General features: G+C 29.8%; 1 protein-coding gene across 1 annotated transcript; it reads right to left on the reverse strand.

Annotated features, from left to right (window-relative positions):
* Positions 1–7,142: 7,142 nt before the first annotated feature.
* Positions 7,143–8,377, reverse strand: LOC114414938 (protein PPLZ02-like). Its single transcript, XM_028379391.1, has 2 exons — positions 8,163–8,377; positions 7,143–7,874 (listed from the first exon to the last, which is right to left on the reverse strand). Exons 1-2 carry the CDS (start codon positions 8,243–8,245, stop codon positions 7,373–7,375), a joined length of 585 nt encoding a protein of 194 aa, XP_028235192.1. The 5' UTR covers positions 8,246–8,377; the 3' UTR covers positions 7,143–7,372.
* Positions 8,378–19,029: the final 10,652 nt, after the last annotated feature.

The following is a 19,029-nucleotide window of genomic DNA, read 5'->3' on the forward strand; positions in this document are numbered from 1 at the left end:
AGAGTGTGCTAAATAATACTACCGGTTTAATAAGTAATAGATTTTCCCCGAGTTCAGGCCTGTAAGTGAGTGGGCTTTATGTTTGCTCATTCGATATAATGGCCCAACGTTGAGTGCACTGCTTTGGGTCTTGAAAGTACAAATCTCTTGTGCGTATTGTATGGGAAGTCTATTACGACGAAACCATCGGAGATGAGTAAATACTAAAATACTAAATGCTAATGATAGTTACATGCACGTATGGTTTCCTAACATGTTCATTGTATTTTTTCTTCGCACGTAAATCATTGGATAACACGTGTTTATCATTTTATTTATTTCAAACGTTTTATATTCAGGTATTCCATAGGCACACATGAGTAATTATGATTTTACACATTACATAATGAGTAATTACGCTTATTAATCATAACTACCTATACATTTTACTCGAAGACTAATTTATAAACCACTAAATAATACTCCAATAATTATTTTTAAAATGATCTTCATGTTTCAACATATACCCCACGCAATTTAAGCTATTATTTTACACGGGCTGGCTCCAAAGTCGGATTAGGTTTTAAGCTATTATTTTATCGCATCTTATTATCTATAGATATTATAGATAATAAGATGCGATAAAAAAGAGATAAATATAAAGGACTAGTGTTTGTCAGGTGCATAAAAAAAACAATATTCAAAAATTATTTTTAATTAGAGCATGAGATGATTTCAACGAAGTAATTTTGAGAAGTACATTACGATGAGATAAGGAACACTACGCTAACATGAAGACTTAAAAATGACAATCCATTGAAAATTGATTATTGGATGGTTTCAATTAGAAAATGAGAAATTGTTTAAAGCGATTACAACAACATTTAATTTTTAAGTGAAGAAACTTTTGCATCGTGATTGAGGTGGTTTAAGTTTAATTAGTAATGAATAAATGAGGTATATAAAACACTGGTCATTCTGTCAATCAGCTAACAATAATTTTTTGGTACATAGGTAACAACAATAAAACTTAAGTTACCAGGCATGCTTATATATACTTTTTTTTATGTTATATTAAGACTCTCCCTTATACTTGCTCTGTGAAGGATTTCAAGGTGTTCATCAAGTGCGTCTTCTACTTTACTATTTCTATCATTACAATTTAAATTCTCTTACATTTCTTGTAATTTACTTTCTTTGACAAAATTTCGCCGTGAACCCAATTATATTAAGTATAATGAGATGAATAGCATTTATCCAGAGTTGTATTTGAAATAAGGTCTTAGAGTGACTAGGAAGCAGAAAGCCAGATTGTTTTTTCCTTGGGAAGCATAAGCAGCAGCAAGCAGGTAAGAACAGAGGAATTAGAAACTTTGATGTGATCAATTGCATTTAGCCAGAGTGGCATTTGAAATTTATAGAAGTAAAAAGAGAAGAAAGTCCAATTTTTTAAGGAAACATGCTTGCAAATAGTAAATATTCACTAGGAGTTTAATACTCTTTATAAAACATCTTTTTCGTTCTAGTTAACAATTTTTTTAAAGAAAATCAATGCATATGAAGTGGACCCAAATGACCTTGTCTGTTTGCTCAGAGGGTGGTTTAAGGACCATGTGGATCAAGGTGTGCACTTCACATGCTCTTGACCTCGTGAAGGGAAGGAGAAGGACAAGTATCGGAATTTTTTGACATACTGTCTTGTATTATTAAACCTAAAACCAACCAAAAGTGATATTGTATACAATGAAGTTGATCATGATTTGTGGCTTGTCCTTGTGTGCTGCAAAAACTAAAATATCATCTGCCACTCAACTAAGTGAATTAAAGCTTGTCATGCATTCTCCAAAACTACTTGTTGAAAGTATTTTGGCTTTTCAGCAAACTAGGCAACCAACCTTTTCCTTTTTTTCTTTCCCTTCCGACAAAACATTTATCCCTTTTGGATTTATGCATGACTCACTTGATCCAAGGTACCTAGAAAATAGATATTAATAGACCTCTTATAAAATCAAAATAATCTTGTAAATTTTGGGAAGGGTTTTAAGGGGGGAGGGGGGGGTACAAGGTCATGCATGATTATCTGATCTCACACAGCATTTCCACCACAGATTCTACATATGCACCATGATTAGGTGCAGCATGATTGATTTTGACTGCTTTTTTCCTTAGGAAGATCTCACCTTTGACTCCTTCACCTACCTTTCTTTTATCACGCACATTATTTCCAACTCTATGGAATGCCTTCTAATGAAATTTTGTACCATCAACTCTATGGAATCCTCAAGAGATACTGTATTAATTTTGATGTTATTAACTATGAATCTAGAATAAAAATTTAACTAGGTTTGCACCACCAAAAACAAAAAACTGATTAGGTCCCACTAGCTTTAACTTTCAAAATGTGCATTAATCGGTTAGAATTGGAGATAGTATTAGCATTGTCAAGTGGAAGCTACAGGGAATGAGCTAAAAGCGAAATACCATAATTTTTTGTTCATAATGAGTATGCTTCATGTGGACAGACACCCATAATTCCCTCAAACTTCAAGATTGAATCAGAGACTCTTTGTATTGATGTCCAGTCTTCTTCCCATGAGTTTCATGCCAAAATACCTGACCAACATGGTGGTGAATTCTATATATTAATGAAATCAGACACTCTTTATAACTAATCTATATCTATATTCTATACAAAGATCGTCATCAACTGTATCTGACATAAAAAATGCATGCAATTCAATTACTAAAATATAAAAAACACAAAATAGCAGTAATGATGACAAGTCAAAGTGCCACAATGCGTCCAATTCAAGCATATCAACTCATGCATCAGTAATTAACTAAGCTAATCAAAGATAACATATATATTCCATAAAGGCAAAGCATTTTACCATTTCGTTCTTTCCTATTTTCATCTGACGGAGAATAAATTTGACCTCAGTTTAGTAGTTGTTGGGGTTGGATGTGGAGTGGAGGCTCACATGAAACCTTAAAGTGCTTCTCCATGTCACAAGATTCAAACTGTTAATGATGGAAAACTCACTAAGATACCGCATGATTTAACCAACTTTACTGATTCAAAAGTAAAACAAAATAATGAGACTAAACAACTTTATTATTTGAAGGTTGTGGGGAACAAAATCAATACCAAAACAGGTGAACAATCATGAAATTTCAATGATAGATATGGGACACCAAAACTCACAAACCCCCCACATATTAATCGCGTATTGATCTTCAACCCTGTGAGGCCTGAATCTAGGAATACTATGAAATAAATCTTAAATTTAAATTAATAGCAAGAAACAGAATATATTTCTAACTGTTATATTTGAATACATATCCATAGCCATGGACATTTTCATTTACCCCCCTCCCCCCAATATTGTAATGAATAATGATGCATAGCACAACCATAAATTTAATAATTTTCTTTTATTTTTCATTCCTTTGTTAAAAAATCAGATACTTCTGTGTATACCCATAAAATGAAAAAACCCTTTAATTAAAGGAAAACACTACATAGCAATGCTCTTAATTAAAATATTGAAAGCGTGAAAATAAAAAAGCATATAAACTGTCCATCATAGTTTTGTAATCTCTATCTCTGTCTACCAACCTGATTGTGTAATTTTATCCATTTTTATATGTTGGGAAAAAATCCTACCGTTACCAATTAAAAAATAAAACGTGGTGAGAAAAAAAGAAAATTTAGAGATAATGATAATCATCCAAGTGGCCAACGATTAGTCAATTTTGGATAGAAGTATAATCATAATCCCCTTATAATTTTGCTGTTGTTTGTTGGTTGCTCTGCATCACAAAGCAGCTTTGTGAGCAGTGACACTAAAGCATAATTATTGCAGAGATTACAATTGCAGTTGTGACAGCTCTAGAATTGTCTAATAATTGTGTTCAACTGAACGAAATAAGATCCAAAGCTAATGGAAGCTTTAGATAACATGAGGTTATCAAAGATGATCAGGGTATCTAACAAATTTCTCACAGCTAAAAGCTGATTAATTTTTCAGGAGGTGTGGCATGAAAACGACGTATTCCCAATTGAAATACGTAAATGTAAAATCCCCACCAATTGTACAAACTATTGACAATGTCTCCCTTTCAGGATTACTAAATTGATTCAGTGACTTTGATACCACTATCGTTTTCATGTCTGTGTTTAATCAATTTCCAAGATTCTTGTTAAGATACTGATTACTGAATTCCTTTAACTGAAGAAACACAGTAACAGCAACAGCTACTGGAACTCTGGTTTCTTATTTAATTCTCTTAATACTTTTAAGTCTGTATCCAAAAGGAAAAAGAGAAAAATAACTTTTTATTCTTCTACTTCTTGATGCAAACACTTTTTCTCAGGAAAAAAAAAAAAAAAAACTCTGCTTTTACATTTAAATTTCAATATTAAACTCGGCATATTCAGTATCTAAATATCAATTGATGTGTGGCAGTGATAAATTGAAATAAATAATTATTGATATTTTGGATTCTGAAGTGACCACCAAAATTTTCATGCAGATGCTATAAATTTCTGAAAATATTGAGGTTTGATAGTGGGGAGGGTAAATAAGAAAAGATGGATGAGCCGGGGAGGTAAGATTAGAGGAGCTGCAAAAATAATCTTGAAAGCTACTTTGAGATACAAATGGGCCCTTTATAAATCATTAGAACATCCACTAAATCTTATTCAGTGTCCATGCTCACTAAAAGCAACAAAGTAATAAAAAGATGTTCTACTTTCTTTTTCTTCCAAATTCCATCCTGCACTGCAACAGTGATCGTATATTTCCCGCAGCAAGTCAAAACTATGTTGTTTGTCCGCAACCGTGATCTGGGTTGTATTATCAATATTTTTTTAACTGTTTATGATCGTAATTGAGACGGTATTTGACCGCATTTATCAGTAATTTGTCGGAATATGAATAAACAAATGGAGTTTGTACACAAAGATGGATAAAAAAAATATATTCCTCTAGTGATAGAAGATTGATTATATTTAGTACATAATATTGCATAACATACAAGGGTAGGAATGATAATTTTCCATAACATAAAATGATAATTAGCCGTTTAATGAATATAGGTATGATGTAGATAATAACTTGTAAAATTCGAAGGAAATGGACAAATGTAAGCAGAACTAAGACCTTGATACCTACTTCCTCTCTTACCTTTGCACACACATAATTATAATTAAAGAAAATCGATGTTAACGTAGTTAACATCGATTTTAATGAAAAAATTGATGTTAACTGTGAACAGTAACACATTTGTTAACATCGATTTTTTAAAAAAATTGATGTTAATTGTTAACATTAACACATTCGTTAAAAAAAACCGATGTTAACTTTCAACATTAATATATATTTTTTGGGTGTAATTCATATTAGCAACATCAGTTATTTATATAACTGATGTTGGTAATTTTACGTTAACATCGATTTTTAAAAAATCGATATTAACGATAATACTATCAACGTCGATACTTTTAACATCGGTTCAAAAATCGATATTGAAAATCATAAATAACCGATGTAGAAAACATGTTTTTTAATAGTGTTACATAATGTTTTGATGGAGGGAAATAAAAAGAAAAGAAAGAAAGGAATTTTTATAAATTTTATTGTTTGATTCAATTCTTAGAATGGGAAAATAGGAGAATAGAGAGTAAAAATTTTCTTCATTCTATTTTTTCTCTCTCCAATATTATTGGAGAAATTTGGAGAGAAGGAAAAAGAGATTTAAAATATTTAAACCGTGAAAAAAGGTAAATGAAATAATAAATTTAAACTATATGTAAATTCACTAAGTACTTCATAAATTCAAAAATAATTAAAAATAGCTTTTACTCTTTAATAAAAAAACTTATGTGATGTTACCTTTCAAAATGGTCAACTAAAGCTAACAAAGGAGTGGAACTATCCTACCCTTGAGGGTAGAAGTGCATACATTTTTAATAAATTATTAAGCTGATTTAGTCAATTTTTAATTCCATAACGTCAACGTAAACAGCGAAACGACTTAGCAATGAACCATTAAAAACTAAAAGAAATAAGTCAAAATGTTTGTGAAAAAAAATCATTAGAATTTACAAATGTAGTTTATGACTTTTTATACGTTTTTCTTTAATTTATTTTAATAATTTTGATTGAAAAACTATAAAATAAAGTTATTCTAATAAAATTTACAGTTAAATTTATAAATTATTTTTATTTAATAAATACTTAATTAAATTATTCATTTAAACACGTTCAATCACATGAAGTTTTGCACATAAATTTATCCTACCTATTATGTTATAAAAGAAACTAATATTCTTAACTATTTGTTTAACTTAGCTTTATTTGTTGTTGAAAAATTTCTTTAACTAATTTAACTGGTAATATAGGCTATGCAATGATGTAAATATTTTTATACTATTATCTAATCATAAAAAAATATAATCAATTTGTTACCCTTTACACTAATTATCTTTAAAATTATATCAATTATAATTTTGACGATATAAAATAAAAATTAAACTAAATTTAATTTGTTTTTCATGTCATATCACTGGGCTGATTAGCATGTAGAATAGGTTAGAATTTCCCCTAATAAGAGCATATGCACTAAATTCAAAGGGTTGATGACAGACACATTCGATTGTCACTAAAATTAATCTATAATCTAATAGATTGAAATACATTTGTGGTTTTCTGATAAAAAAAAAAAAAAAAAAAATCTCCACGGCCGGCAGTTACTTCAATAGTCAAAGAGTAATTTTTATTTCTTTTTCTGTACATTCTGCATAGGGTAAAAAATAAAAATTGCTGGGTGATTGGTTTCCAAGCATGGACTTCGGAAACACGAAAGATATGATGAAAGGGAATCCAGAAGGCAATATCTGCTATTTTTATTGCTAAAGCAATGAAGGACAAGTTAGTTAGTTTTATTTAATTAAATTCAAAGAGCCATTTAATTTTTTCAAAAAGTTGCGTCAGAATTAAGAGCTATGTCAGTGCATAAAACTCTACAATGTTTGAAATAAAAGGGTTGTTCTTACTTGTTATTCTAGCCAGTTGTCTAAAAAGCAGTGCCCTTTTGACAAACCCTCTTACACTTCAGACAAGAGACTGATTCCGCAACTAGAAATGCAAATCGAGAAATGAGAACAAAACAAATGCACAATTTCAACATCACTGGCTGGCTGTACATAAAACATTGTCCAATCACCAATGAGTCACTTAGAAGATACTATTCTAGTCTAATCTAGCACCTAAAGCACTTAATAATAATAGAGACTGAAATTGTCGAAGGGAATTAGTTAAATTAGCTGAATAAGAATGTGAACTAACAATAAAAATGCTTGCTCAATGCTCAAGTTTATTATTGTGAATCAAAGAGCCTGTGGTGGAATCACAGAGCATAGTTCAATGGACCCGTAATGCAGCAACTCCTCTATCATTTGCTCGATGTGGTCCTCTTCAAGAGGCTTGAACTGTTGAGCATTTTCCACCTTAACCTTCTTGAAAACCCAATTCCCCTCTCCTTCTTGCTCCTCCTCTTGTCTCTTCTGTGGCAACAACATTGTCTCAGTTTCGTTACTCTTCATGGAGAAGTTGCTTGCCGAGGAGGTGATGACATTTGGTGAAGCCACCACTCTCTGAGTCTCTGGCTGTGATGATGGCCTTGTCATTTGCAAAGAAGCCATGTAGCACCTATGCAGTTTTGCAGTTAAAGTTGCTGAGAGAAGCTTGGAAGATGAAGACTGAGACGCATTGGGGTTGTAAGGGAAGTTTGTTCTTGCCCTTGTGCCACACATTAGCCTTGCTGCTTCATCATAGGCTCTAGCTGCATCCTCAGCAGTTTCAAAAGTCCCTAGCCATATCCTAGTTTTCCTGCACATGAGAAGAAATTAAGTTTGAATTAATAATATTTCAAGACACTGTCAGATACTACTAAATGCAGACACCTCTTTTAACAGAGATTCAAATATTGGTTTGAGATACTGTCAAGACATTAAATGTGAACATTTTTTATTTAACAGATGTTGATACTTGATACATTGGTTTGCCATATTGTATGAGACTTATTTTTTTTGCTTGACCAACATTTGTTGCTGATGTTTATTTTAGTCTAAAGATAAGTGAAATGTGCATGGAAGTGAAACCAAAAGGGGCACTTACAATATGGGGTGTCGAATTTCGGAGACCCAAGAGCCCCAATGCCTTTGTCGGACGCCTCGGTATCGCTGTTGTGATCTGGCCATGGTAGGGAAAAGAAACGAATTGTTTTTCAGAAAGTGTTTGTGAAAGTGTTGTGAGTGATAGAGAGTTGTTGTGGTACCAAATGGGGGAGGAGAGGAGGGAGGAGGGGGTGGGTTTTTGTAGTTGGACTAGTTCTATGTGTGGCACTTTTTCTAAACAATTTGCAACAATTTAAGCAAAGTGTGGGTCCCACAAGGGGGATTTTGAGGTTTTGCTTTCTTTTTCTTTACCTATTAGCTATAACTTGGCTGTATTGCAGTTTGCAGGTAATGATTATTGAATTAGTGTTTCATAAAACGATTCACATGTCGTTCAGTCTATGATGTGTACTATTGTCTCAAAATATATGTCCATTGGGTGCAGAATTATATATTTGTTAATGTTATGCTTTGCAATCCTATTTGATGCCAGAAAAATCTAATATTCAAGATAACGGTTAGCAGATTCTGCTCATGTGAAAACTGATCCGTAGGGAGAAATTTGTTGATAATGACTAGTTTTGTAGTTCCCTCTTGTGTGAAATCTGAACCACTAGATCTTTGAACATATCATTCTAAAATATATATAAAAGCACCAATTGCCTTCATGTAATTTTTTTTCAAAGTTAATTGGAGCCTCTTTTTTTTTATCAGATAATATCAAATTTTAGACTTTGGTCTTCATCATTTGCCGACCAAGATAATGATCAATTGATCATGTGTTGCAATTATTTGCTGTTGCGATCGGTAGTGCTACAGAACAAACATGGATAAACACTGTTTACCACTGCATTTTCCGTTCCTTGTTCAATATGATATGATAGTGTCTTTGTATATTTTATAATCGGGTCAATTCCAAGTTGGGTACATCGGTTTACGGTAAATTCTTGGACAATCATAATTACCCTAACATATCAAATCATTTGATCAAATCTCATTCACTATTAGTATGATCAAGCCGCTAACATATGAGATCAGCAAAATAAAACCATCCTCTTCTTTAATTTCTGTTGAGGGATGGAGGCATTAAATGAAATGCACTAGTCACAGAAACAAAGTATCCGTAATTGGGACAATTTAGCTTTTCACTCAACAAAACAATTAAAGTTTACTATTATGTGTTTGATTTGTAGTTAGAAATATTATGACGTGTGGTTCTATGTAAATCCGACGGATAAAATAAAATGAACGCAAATTAAGAATTTGTTAATAAAATTATTTTTGCCTCAAACTTAATCTTATAATGGATTCTCAAACATGTAACTAGTGGTGTTATGTTATGTCATGGAACTTTTCTTCGCCTTCATGCATATTGTAGAAGTACAATATATGGTTGATCAACAATTGAAGTTGAGAGTTTTATTCATTTAGTGTTTAGGGTGCTTGAAAGGGAAACAAAGCATATGGAGCCTGGTATGAGTTAGGACATGAGAAGTAGTATTTCACGATTTTGGTTAGTAACGACCTATGTTTTTCTCGTAACCACTGTTTACCCACGTGCCAGAGTTTCATTCACCATGACCATACTACATGGTAAGCTAAATAAATTTAAAAACCATACGATATAGAGTGAGTTTAACTTCCATAAATTTGTGTAACAATCAATCAACTAGAAATTTACATGGTATAACTTTTAAAATAAGTACAAAAGTCAACAATAGTGTATTTAAACTAAATCCATAAATATTGGGCTTATGAACAATAATCAAGCATCAAATATCAAAAGTCATTCAAAGAGAAAATAAAATTGCATGGCAAATTAAGCAAGCACTTCTCTGTCCTTTCGGCTGAAAAAAAAAACAGTCACTAGTGATTGGTGACTATGCTTGCTTATTTATGTCTCATGAGATAAAGGGAACATCCCCTTTTTTGTTTTTTACATGTGGTTCAATGTACTTTAAAGTGGTAATTTTGGTCATTCCTATCGCGTCTGTGATCAGTTCCATGTGCTAAACTACTAACGGCAAAACATATTCTTATATTATTTAAATAAAAAAACAATAGTGGGGTCTATAATGCAGAGGATGATGTTCTCCAGTCTTTGTGCCACGTGTAACAACAATTAAGATGACGATCAATGTTGTTCTGTTATTTTCTTCATGAAGAATAACTTGTGTTGAGGAATCTTTTTAGCTCAGTTTTATGTTGCCTTACAAAGCTAAGGAATGAAAGGTAATAAAAACTGTTTCTACTTTCTAGATTTTTGTTGGGTACAATTTTGCTTTTTGTTTCTTTCTAAACCAAAGGAAAAGAAAAACAATAGCAGTCAGTGACAAGGAAAAAAAAAGAATAGAAGGGAGACAAAAGAACAAATGGCACGTATGTCAAGATTGAAAGATTAGGAGCTTTATAAATATATCCCTATATATCCATGTCTCTATCTTTTCCTTATTTTTATTTTTGTTGTTCTTGAAGGAGAGCATTATTTTTTGGTTTACAGCTATGGTCGAATTGATTTGCACAAAAGGTCAAGAAAGTGAAATATATATATATATATAAACTGGCTTTGACCGACCCCATACATGCGCGTGAAATGGGTCCCAAAACATAACATGGGTGATGAGAGCAAAAGCAATATTTGTCTAATTAATTAATTTGTATTCCAAGTATTTTTCTCGGTGGTTGTTTGAGCAAATAATCTAAACCTCCCATGGTTTGTTGCCTTCAACTTAATAAGTTTCTGACACCCATCATGCCCGTGTCATCTATGAACTCTTTTTCTCCTCACAAACCCACAATGCTTCACATGCCAACATATACACAATCCATTGAATTTTAACTATAAAAAACCCAGGGTCAGCTGTGGCTTGAGGATAAGTTCAGAACATGGGAATTTCCTCATCAAACTAGTAATAAATTGAAGTTTTTGTCATCTCTACAGATGAAGCTTTTGTCTTTTATTGGGAGCACACAGCAATTCAGTAAATCCCTTTTGGGCATGGTGCAACACTGTTAAGTTTTCTTACAAAAAACGGGTTGACAAGCGGCATTTTTTATTTTTATTTTTTGTTTTGTTTTGTGGTTGAAATAAAAATTATTAAATGAGTTGAATTCTAAAAAATTTATTATTCACTAACAAAGTTTGCACATCAAAAAATTTATGATAGTACTTACAAATTATTCATCATGTTAATTATTCATCAAGTTTTCACGTTAACAATAGAATTCAAATCTGCATTCCCATAAAATATGAATCCCATCCTTTTCAATTTTATTAACTTTTATGGAAATATAGGACACATTGTGAACCCTAACAAAAAATAATCATTTAATCGTTATATTATAAATCTTGAATATTTTAATTCTTACATTCAATGAATAGAAGAACTAAAATGACTCACGGACTCACCTTTGTAATTTTTGGAATTTTTTATTAATTTTTTCAAAAATTAAAGTAGGTCGAGTGAATACTTTTAGGGACTAAATTACATATTTATTATAATATTTTTTAAACTATTTTCGAACTGAAGATTAATGAATAAACTAAATTGTCTCTTTTAACCTTTTTGATAAACTTTATTTACAACCAAGTTTATGAACAAGCTATTATTATTATTATTATTATTTTGTTTCATATTCTTAATCAATTAATTAGAACTTATTGAATAAGATATTTATTGAAATACGTCTTTTTATCATTAACTGTGAGTGCAATTTGCTGACCAGTGAACCTACCTTCTGGTAGACGAAATTATTTTCTTGTACCCAAAGCAATATCAAGTTTCCATTCCTTTTAGTTACACATATAATGTAGACGAGATTGACAACTATTTTATCCACTAAAACAGATTTCCATTTATTGAAATAAACAACTGGAGATGAAGTTTGCAAAGTGCATTTTCCATGAGTTCAAGTTGCCGTGGATAAGCATAAATGTTTCTCAACATTGAGTCTTGACGCGGTTTCATTGCTAAGGAAGCAAACAAACAAATTAACAAAATTGTATGAGCCGTGAGGGTGTGTGAATTAAGAGATATGATGTGACCCATTCCCCACCCTCCCGCATTCTATGCGCGCTACTTTGCCTTAACCTTCCCTTCTTTTACTTCTTTTCAATTTCTGAACTATACACGAAAAAGGCATATGCAATTTCCATGTGCATGCTCCTATTTTTCCTCCACCACTAATGTGTATTTGCTCATATAATAGAGTGCTTATTCTACCAAACATTTTATCAATGAATCCTAGCTAATCTTATTAAAATTTCAACAGCTCCAATATGCATGTATCATACAAAATTTGTTCCGAATCTCTTTCTCTATTATGGTCTTAGATGAAACAACTTCGAGTTTAGAAAACGACAAGCCTGAATTCTCTTTTATTTTTGTCTCTGGATTTGGAATTCTTTCAAATATTAGCAAGTATCGTGACAATGTCTTGTGAAAAACCAAATACATCAAAAAATTAATGGAACTTACGTAAAAAAAAGTTTAGTGTCTTACTATAATCACATTTTTTTTCTGTCTTCTATTCTCGTGACATAATAAAAACTAACATGAGAGAATTTATGATCCATTGCAAATAGATTTGATAAACCCGTTTTTGACATTTTGTTTCTATGGTATTAACTTGTTTTATCGTGTGGCATGTAGTTCTTTATCCACCCTATGGCAAGACACTTAAATGCGCCAGAGATGTAGTTTTTGTCCCCACAGAAGTTAGTCAAAATGAAGCACATGCTTGGGGTACTGTACAAAACTGGTAAAGCCAAAACATTGGGGCAAACAAACCACAACCAAGCCATTGTGTTGAGTTGTGCATTAAATAATGCGTATTTACTATTCTGTTTCTAACACCTTCTACGCATCAAAAGGGCTTTAGTTAACAGATAATTACAAGGTTAAGCAGCTACTTTTTTGGCACGTAAAAAGGAAATTAATCAACAAGGCTTTGAATTGCTCTTGGATATGGTCTATTCAGATATCCTAAGTAGATTTAGGTAACAGAAACCATGAGAGACAGGTTCAACTTACCTATCATTAGACAGCTTCTAATAAAATGGCTTTATATAAAACCGGCAATTTTCGAAATTAGGAGTAGTAGCGATAATTGAGGAAATCCTAAGACTAAGTAGGAAGTTCTGTATGAATTTTCCTATTGCCATGTGACTTGATGTGCGTGTGAGGACTAGTCTTTCCCGCCATGCCAGGCTTAATTGCTAGTCAATTGGGTGTGGTTAATGATTCTTGGAATTGAATGACAACCAAGAAGAGAAATTGGCAAGGTTTCTAGTTGGATGCTAGAGTAATTGTGCTGAATATATATAGAGAGAGTTTGGAGTATTTTTTAATCGAAAGCAAAAAAGTAATCACTAAAAATAATAGGATATATTTAACAAACTAATTTTTATTAAAAGTCTCACAATAGAATAAGAAGTTCCATGTGATACTTAAGAAATGATATTCTCCTACCTAATTCTCTAGTTTTTTTTGTTAGACTCTCTTCTTGAACTTAAGTTTTCACAGTTGGTGTTTTCATAAAAGATCATCTATAAGCCAACTTAAGGTATAAAACTAAATATTAATAAGTAAGTTAAGCTATCAAAGATAAAAATAAATAAAAAATTATCATCCGGTCAAAGTTAATACAGTAAAAATCTCCATGGAGGTCAATTCTTAAATGGGTTAGTTTTTATGTGGGAGATGAGACTTTACTCCAAAGACTAATCCATGGGAAAGTCAGTGTTATTTTTAATTGTTAATACTTTATTTTTAAAAAGTATGGAAATTCAAGTTAGAATTAAAGATATTAAAAATAATAGATGAAGAGAAATATAAAAAATATAGTCTAAGCGATTAAATTTGGGTGCCTTAAACAAGGTTTTAAATTTCAGTTTTATAGATTAAAAAAATGATTGAGAAGAAAGATTTAATTATCTATAAAATTAGTATAACTCTACATTAATGTTATGATATTTTTAATTTTTTTATTAATTTAGATAATTTATTAAATCTTATTGTTTTCATAATTTTATATTAATTTACAAAAACTATTAAATATCAGATAAATGGATAGGTTTCTAATTTTTTTTATTTGAATTTGATTTAACTTTGTGCACTAGATCCCAAATTTAGCTGGCTGAAAATGAGCAGACCAACCCGTATAACCAAAATGTTTGTTCAAATCGATGACCGTTGAATTTTAAAGTCCAATGCTTAATTAAAAAGCAATGGGAGCAATGGGCTGCATTTCATTGGGTAGAGCCTATTGGGCAAAAAGGTGAGCCGTGGGGCAATCACTGTTGCCTTGTTTTGAATCCGATCCATAAACTACTTTTTAATAACTAAAAATGTTTTTGGCACTCTCGGTAATATATACTTTTTTTCTTAATAGGGTAACATCCACCTAATAGAAATAAAAAATTGTATACCACACAAGTAGTTTTTACTGGAGATGACACTGTTTGAACCAAACCAATTATGGGTGACCAAATTTTTTTCTCAAATATTTAACTTAACTTAACTACATATTTAACTTAACTACATAATTAGTATACAAAATCACCTTAAAGAGACATACGTAACAATGATTATTTTCAAAACCCCTAAGGCCTTGATTCCTGTGAAGCTTTTAATTTTTCACAAACACAAAAAAGGCCACCGCTAAATTATTTAGGTGTTTTTTCCCTGCAGCCATAGGTATTGTTAAAAATATTTATGAAATAAATTAAAATTAATGATCCATATAGGTCTCAAATTTATGACTTTTGTGTTATTAACACGATATTCTAACCAACTAAAATGATAGGTCAATTATATTATAAAATAATTAATGTTGTATATATTTATTTAAAATTTATATATGTAAAAAAATACATCATTAGATCAAAATTAATTGTTATAAAATTTATCATGTAAATTTATGTATATTAAATATATATTAGAAATTTTAGTGTTATATATAACGATATTAATTATTTTATAATATAATTTACGTATTAGTTTAGTTGGTTAGAGTATCGTATTAATAATATGAAAATTACACGTTCAAAACCATTTAATAATCCGTTATGGCCTTAAGTATAGGCTATAGCTAATGGTGTTTTTGATTTTTTTAGTGCACATGAAGAAAAATCCAATTATTTATATAATGGGGAATAAGAATTGTTATACCTGGTGCAAATCCAATCCAAATATGGTTTGTTTTGGGTCTGGAAGCATGTTTTCACTTTGATGCCCAAGGCAACTCGAACTTGGTACCAAATGAATCCATTTTTTTTTTTTAATTCATGCTGAATGGATCTTTGACAAAGCAGGTTGGGTTTCTTTAGGAGGCCGTCTTGTACAAATTTATTATTTGGAGTTGGAACAAGATGGTTTTTGTTACCTCTAAATCCTTCCCACGACTCAGCCAATCCAATTTTTTTTTGTTCCTTTACCAAAATGAAAAACAGATGGATTGTGCACACTCGTGATTTGTATCTGTACATCTAAAATATAAAATATGATGTTTGATTTTATAAATATTAAATTGAGAAAGAAATGTTGATGACATCCTTGATTAAATTGGTGATTATTGTGATGATGGACATTGTTTTCATTTTTTAGTTATTTCTAATTTGGTGTAATTTGAACTAATAAACATTGGATTAATGTTTATGAATTTGAATTATGTTATTTTCATATTTGGTGTATTTTATTTACCTTAAAAAATAATGGAATGATGCTATACAAATGTATTAGTCTTAATTTTATTTATTACTAGTTAATTTTATTTTAGAATTTTTACATAATTTAATATTTTTTTCTTAACGATTTTAGTAAACACATGCGCTATAATAAATTTATTGATACATAAGTAGTTAAAATTAAATGTTTAGCAATCAAATTATTTTTTCTAAAATCATATTTTTATAATTTTTTTCTAATTTAAATCGGATACGGGATGAGATAATAATTTTTAACTCGTGGAATATCAGAAACGTGAAAATATGATGGGAAATCACGATCAGGGATTGGGGAGACAATACGTGTCCTTGCTCCGTCCCATTCTCATGCCTACTCACGGCCAATCCATTTTTTTTGTTCCTTTACCAAAATGAAAAAAGAAAGGAAAAATGATGTTTATAAGCTAACCCTGGGAGTGGCCTAAGCTTCCTTCTAGTGTTAATATTTTGATCTCAAATCCCAATACATTATTAGAGTCACCTCATCTAGGTATTATCCACTTTATTGGTAGATGACTTGTCTCAATTTTATCTTTAGTTAAAAGTGTCTCGGTGAGTTAAGAGAATTTTTTTTTTTTATAGGCTCACATTGACATTAACTCTTATTTTATGACACATTGATACAATTTTTATCTCAAAATTAATTTGATTCGTCACTCTAATTTTTTTAGTTACTTATATGTTATTTTTTACGCATTCACAACTTCTTTCGTTTAGATATAATTCAGATAATTAAATTGAATGGATGTTATTTAACTTAAGCATTTAGATAAAGTAATAAATGATTTTTTTGATATATTACAATAATAATAATAAAACAATGATAAAAAATACTATTATTAAAGGTCAATTCATTAGATTTTAATATTTTACAACTCTTTAAGTAATTTAAAATTTATTTCTAAAACACGTTTTTAAAGTATATAAAAGTTGTTTGCATTTTTTTACATAAAACACTTTTTAAATTTTATTTTATAGATGAATATTTGTAAGATCAAACCCATGGCCCATTAAGTGAAGGGAGTTACTTGGTACACCCAACATTTTTGCTGGGGCACCCAGCATGTAGGGTGAAATGGCAAAAATGCCCTTCACCCTAATAACATAAATAAAGCTACAGTGTTGTCTGGCCTTTTTCTTCCTCCTATTCATGTACCTACGGCCACCGCGCGCACATCCTTCTTCTTCCTATTCATACGACCTTTTTCTTTATATTCCTATTCCTAGGGTCACCGCTGGTCCATTCATCTTCTTCTTCCTCTTCCTACGGCCTTCTTCTTCCGCTTGTTGTTCGTCCTCCTCTTCCTACGGCGCTTCTTCTTCCTGTCACCGTTCGTGTTCATTGTTGTTCCTTGTGGTTCTTCTTCTTTCTCTGCTTCTCGTGCTACTGTGATTTTTATTCTTCGTCTCCAACAAAAAAAATGATACTTTTCTAGAAAAATCCCACACGGATCATATGGATCGACAGTCCGTATGACCCAGACGGATTGTTGATCCGTATGTTTTTTGTTTTTTTTTTTTTGTTGAATAATTTTTTTCTTCCAAATTTGGTTTTTCGAAATTTTTGTTTTGTCAATTATGATTTAAATTGTTTTGTAGTGTAATGTTGTTTTGTAATGATAGTGAAATTTTATAATTTTTTCTGATTTATATGTTAAGTATTGATTTTATTTACAAAAAACATATTAGTTATCACTAAGATTAGATTACATTCCTAAAATTAAGATTAGATTGGTGAAACAATTAATTTTCAATATTATTATATTATGAAAATATATTTAAAAGATATTGAATTTGTTACTTATGAAAATATAGAAATCTCAGTTAAAAATAATTTAAATTTTTTAGTCACAACAAATATTCAAACAAATTTTTTTAATAATTAAAATTTGTTTTAAAAATATTGAAACATGATTTTTAATTGTACAAGAAATCTGTTAATTATAAAAGTTATGAAACTAAAATTTAAGATTTAAAATAGGATAAGATTTTTAGTTTAAGATAGTGATTGAAATCAAATTAAAAAATATATTTAATTTAGTAGTTATAAAAGATATTGAAACCAAAATTTAGAATATGATGCGATTGTTAGCTTAAGATAATGATTGAAATCAAATTTAAAAATATACTAAATAAATTTTTTAGTTATAAGAAATATGGAAATCAAACTTTAAAATATGATAAGATTGTTAGTTTAAGGTAATGATTGAAATTAAATTTAAATATATATTTGAATTTGTAGTTATAAAAAATATAGAAACCAAAATTAAAAATTAAAAATATGATAAGATTGTTAGTTTAAGATAATGATTGAAATCAAATTTAAAAATATATTAAATTTGTTAGTTATAAGAAATATGGAAACCGAAATTTAAAATATGATAAGATTATTAGCGTAAGGTAATGATTGAAATTAAATTTAAAAATATATTTGATTTTGTAGTTATAAAAAATATTGAAACAAAATTTAAAATTTAAAACATGATAGGAGTGTTAGTTTAAGATAATAATTGAAATCAAGTTTAAAAATATATTTGATTTTGTAGTTATAAAAAATATTGAAACCAAAATTGAAAATATGATAAAATTGCTAGTTTAAGATAATGATTGAAATCAATTTAAAAATATATTAAATTTGGTATTTATAAAAAATATTGAAATCAAAATTTAAGATTTAAAATTTATTTATGAATCCATATGTTTTAATTTTTTTTAAAATTTTTTTTTAGAAATTTTTTATTCATTTAATTTATTTACAAAATTTGATGATTAAAAATTTAATATTTAATTGAATGATGTATTTAAATATTTATTATAATAATTAAAAATTAAATAAATATAATATTTAATTGAATGATGTATTTAGATATTTTTTTATAACAATTGATAATTAAATAAATTTGATATTTTTTTACATATGTAAATACTTATTAAACCTATCATTTTTTATTTATAATTTATATATGTTACTTTATTTTTTCTGTTACTTTATTTTTAATTTACAATAAAAAAACACGGGGACTCTGGGATGGAGTATTGACTAAAAAAATAAAACTCTTCACATGTTAGGTAGAGGATGGGTTTGAACTTGGTTAACGAAGCTTGTTAATCAAATTACTTTGGGACTCATTTGTTTTATAAT

This window comes from Glycine soja, chromosome 6, assembly GCF_004193775.1.
Source record: "Glycine soja cultivar W05 chromosome 6, ASM419377v2, whole genome shotgun sequence".
Classification (NCBI taxonomy): domain Eukaryota; kingdom Viridiplantae; phylum Streptophyta; class Magnoliopsida; order Fabales; family Fabaceae; genus Glycine; species Glycine soja.

Coding starts and splice junctions, on each gene's coding strand:
- LOC114414938 (XM_028379391.1), bottom strand. CDS start 8,245: ATGGCCAGATCACAACAGCGATACCGAGGCGTCCGACAAAGGCATTGG. Junction 7,875..8,162: donor GAAATTCGACACCCCATATT/GTAAGTGCCCCT, acceptor TCTCATGTGCAG/GAAAACTAGGATATGGCTAG.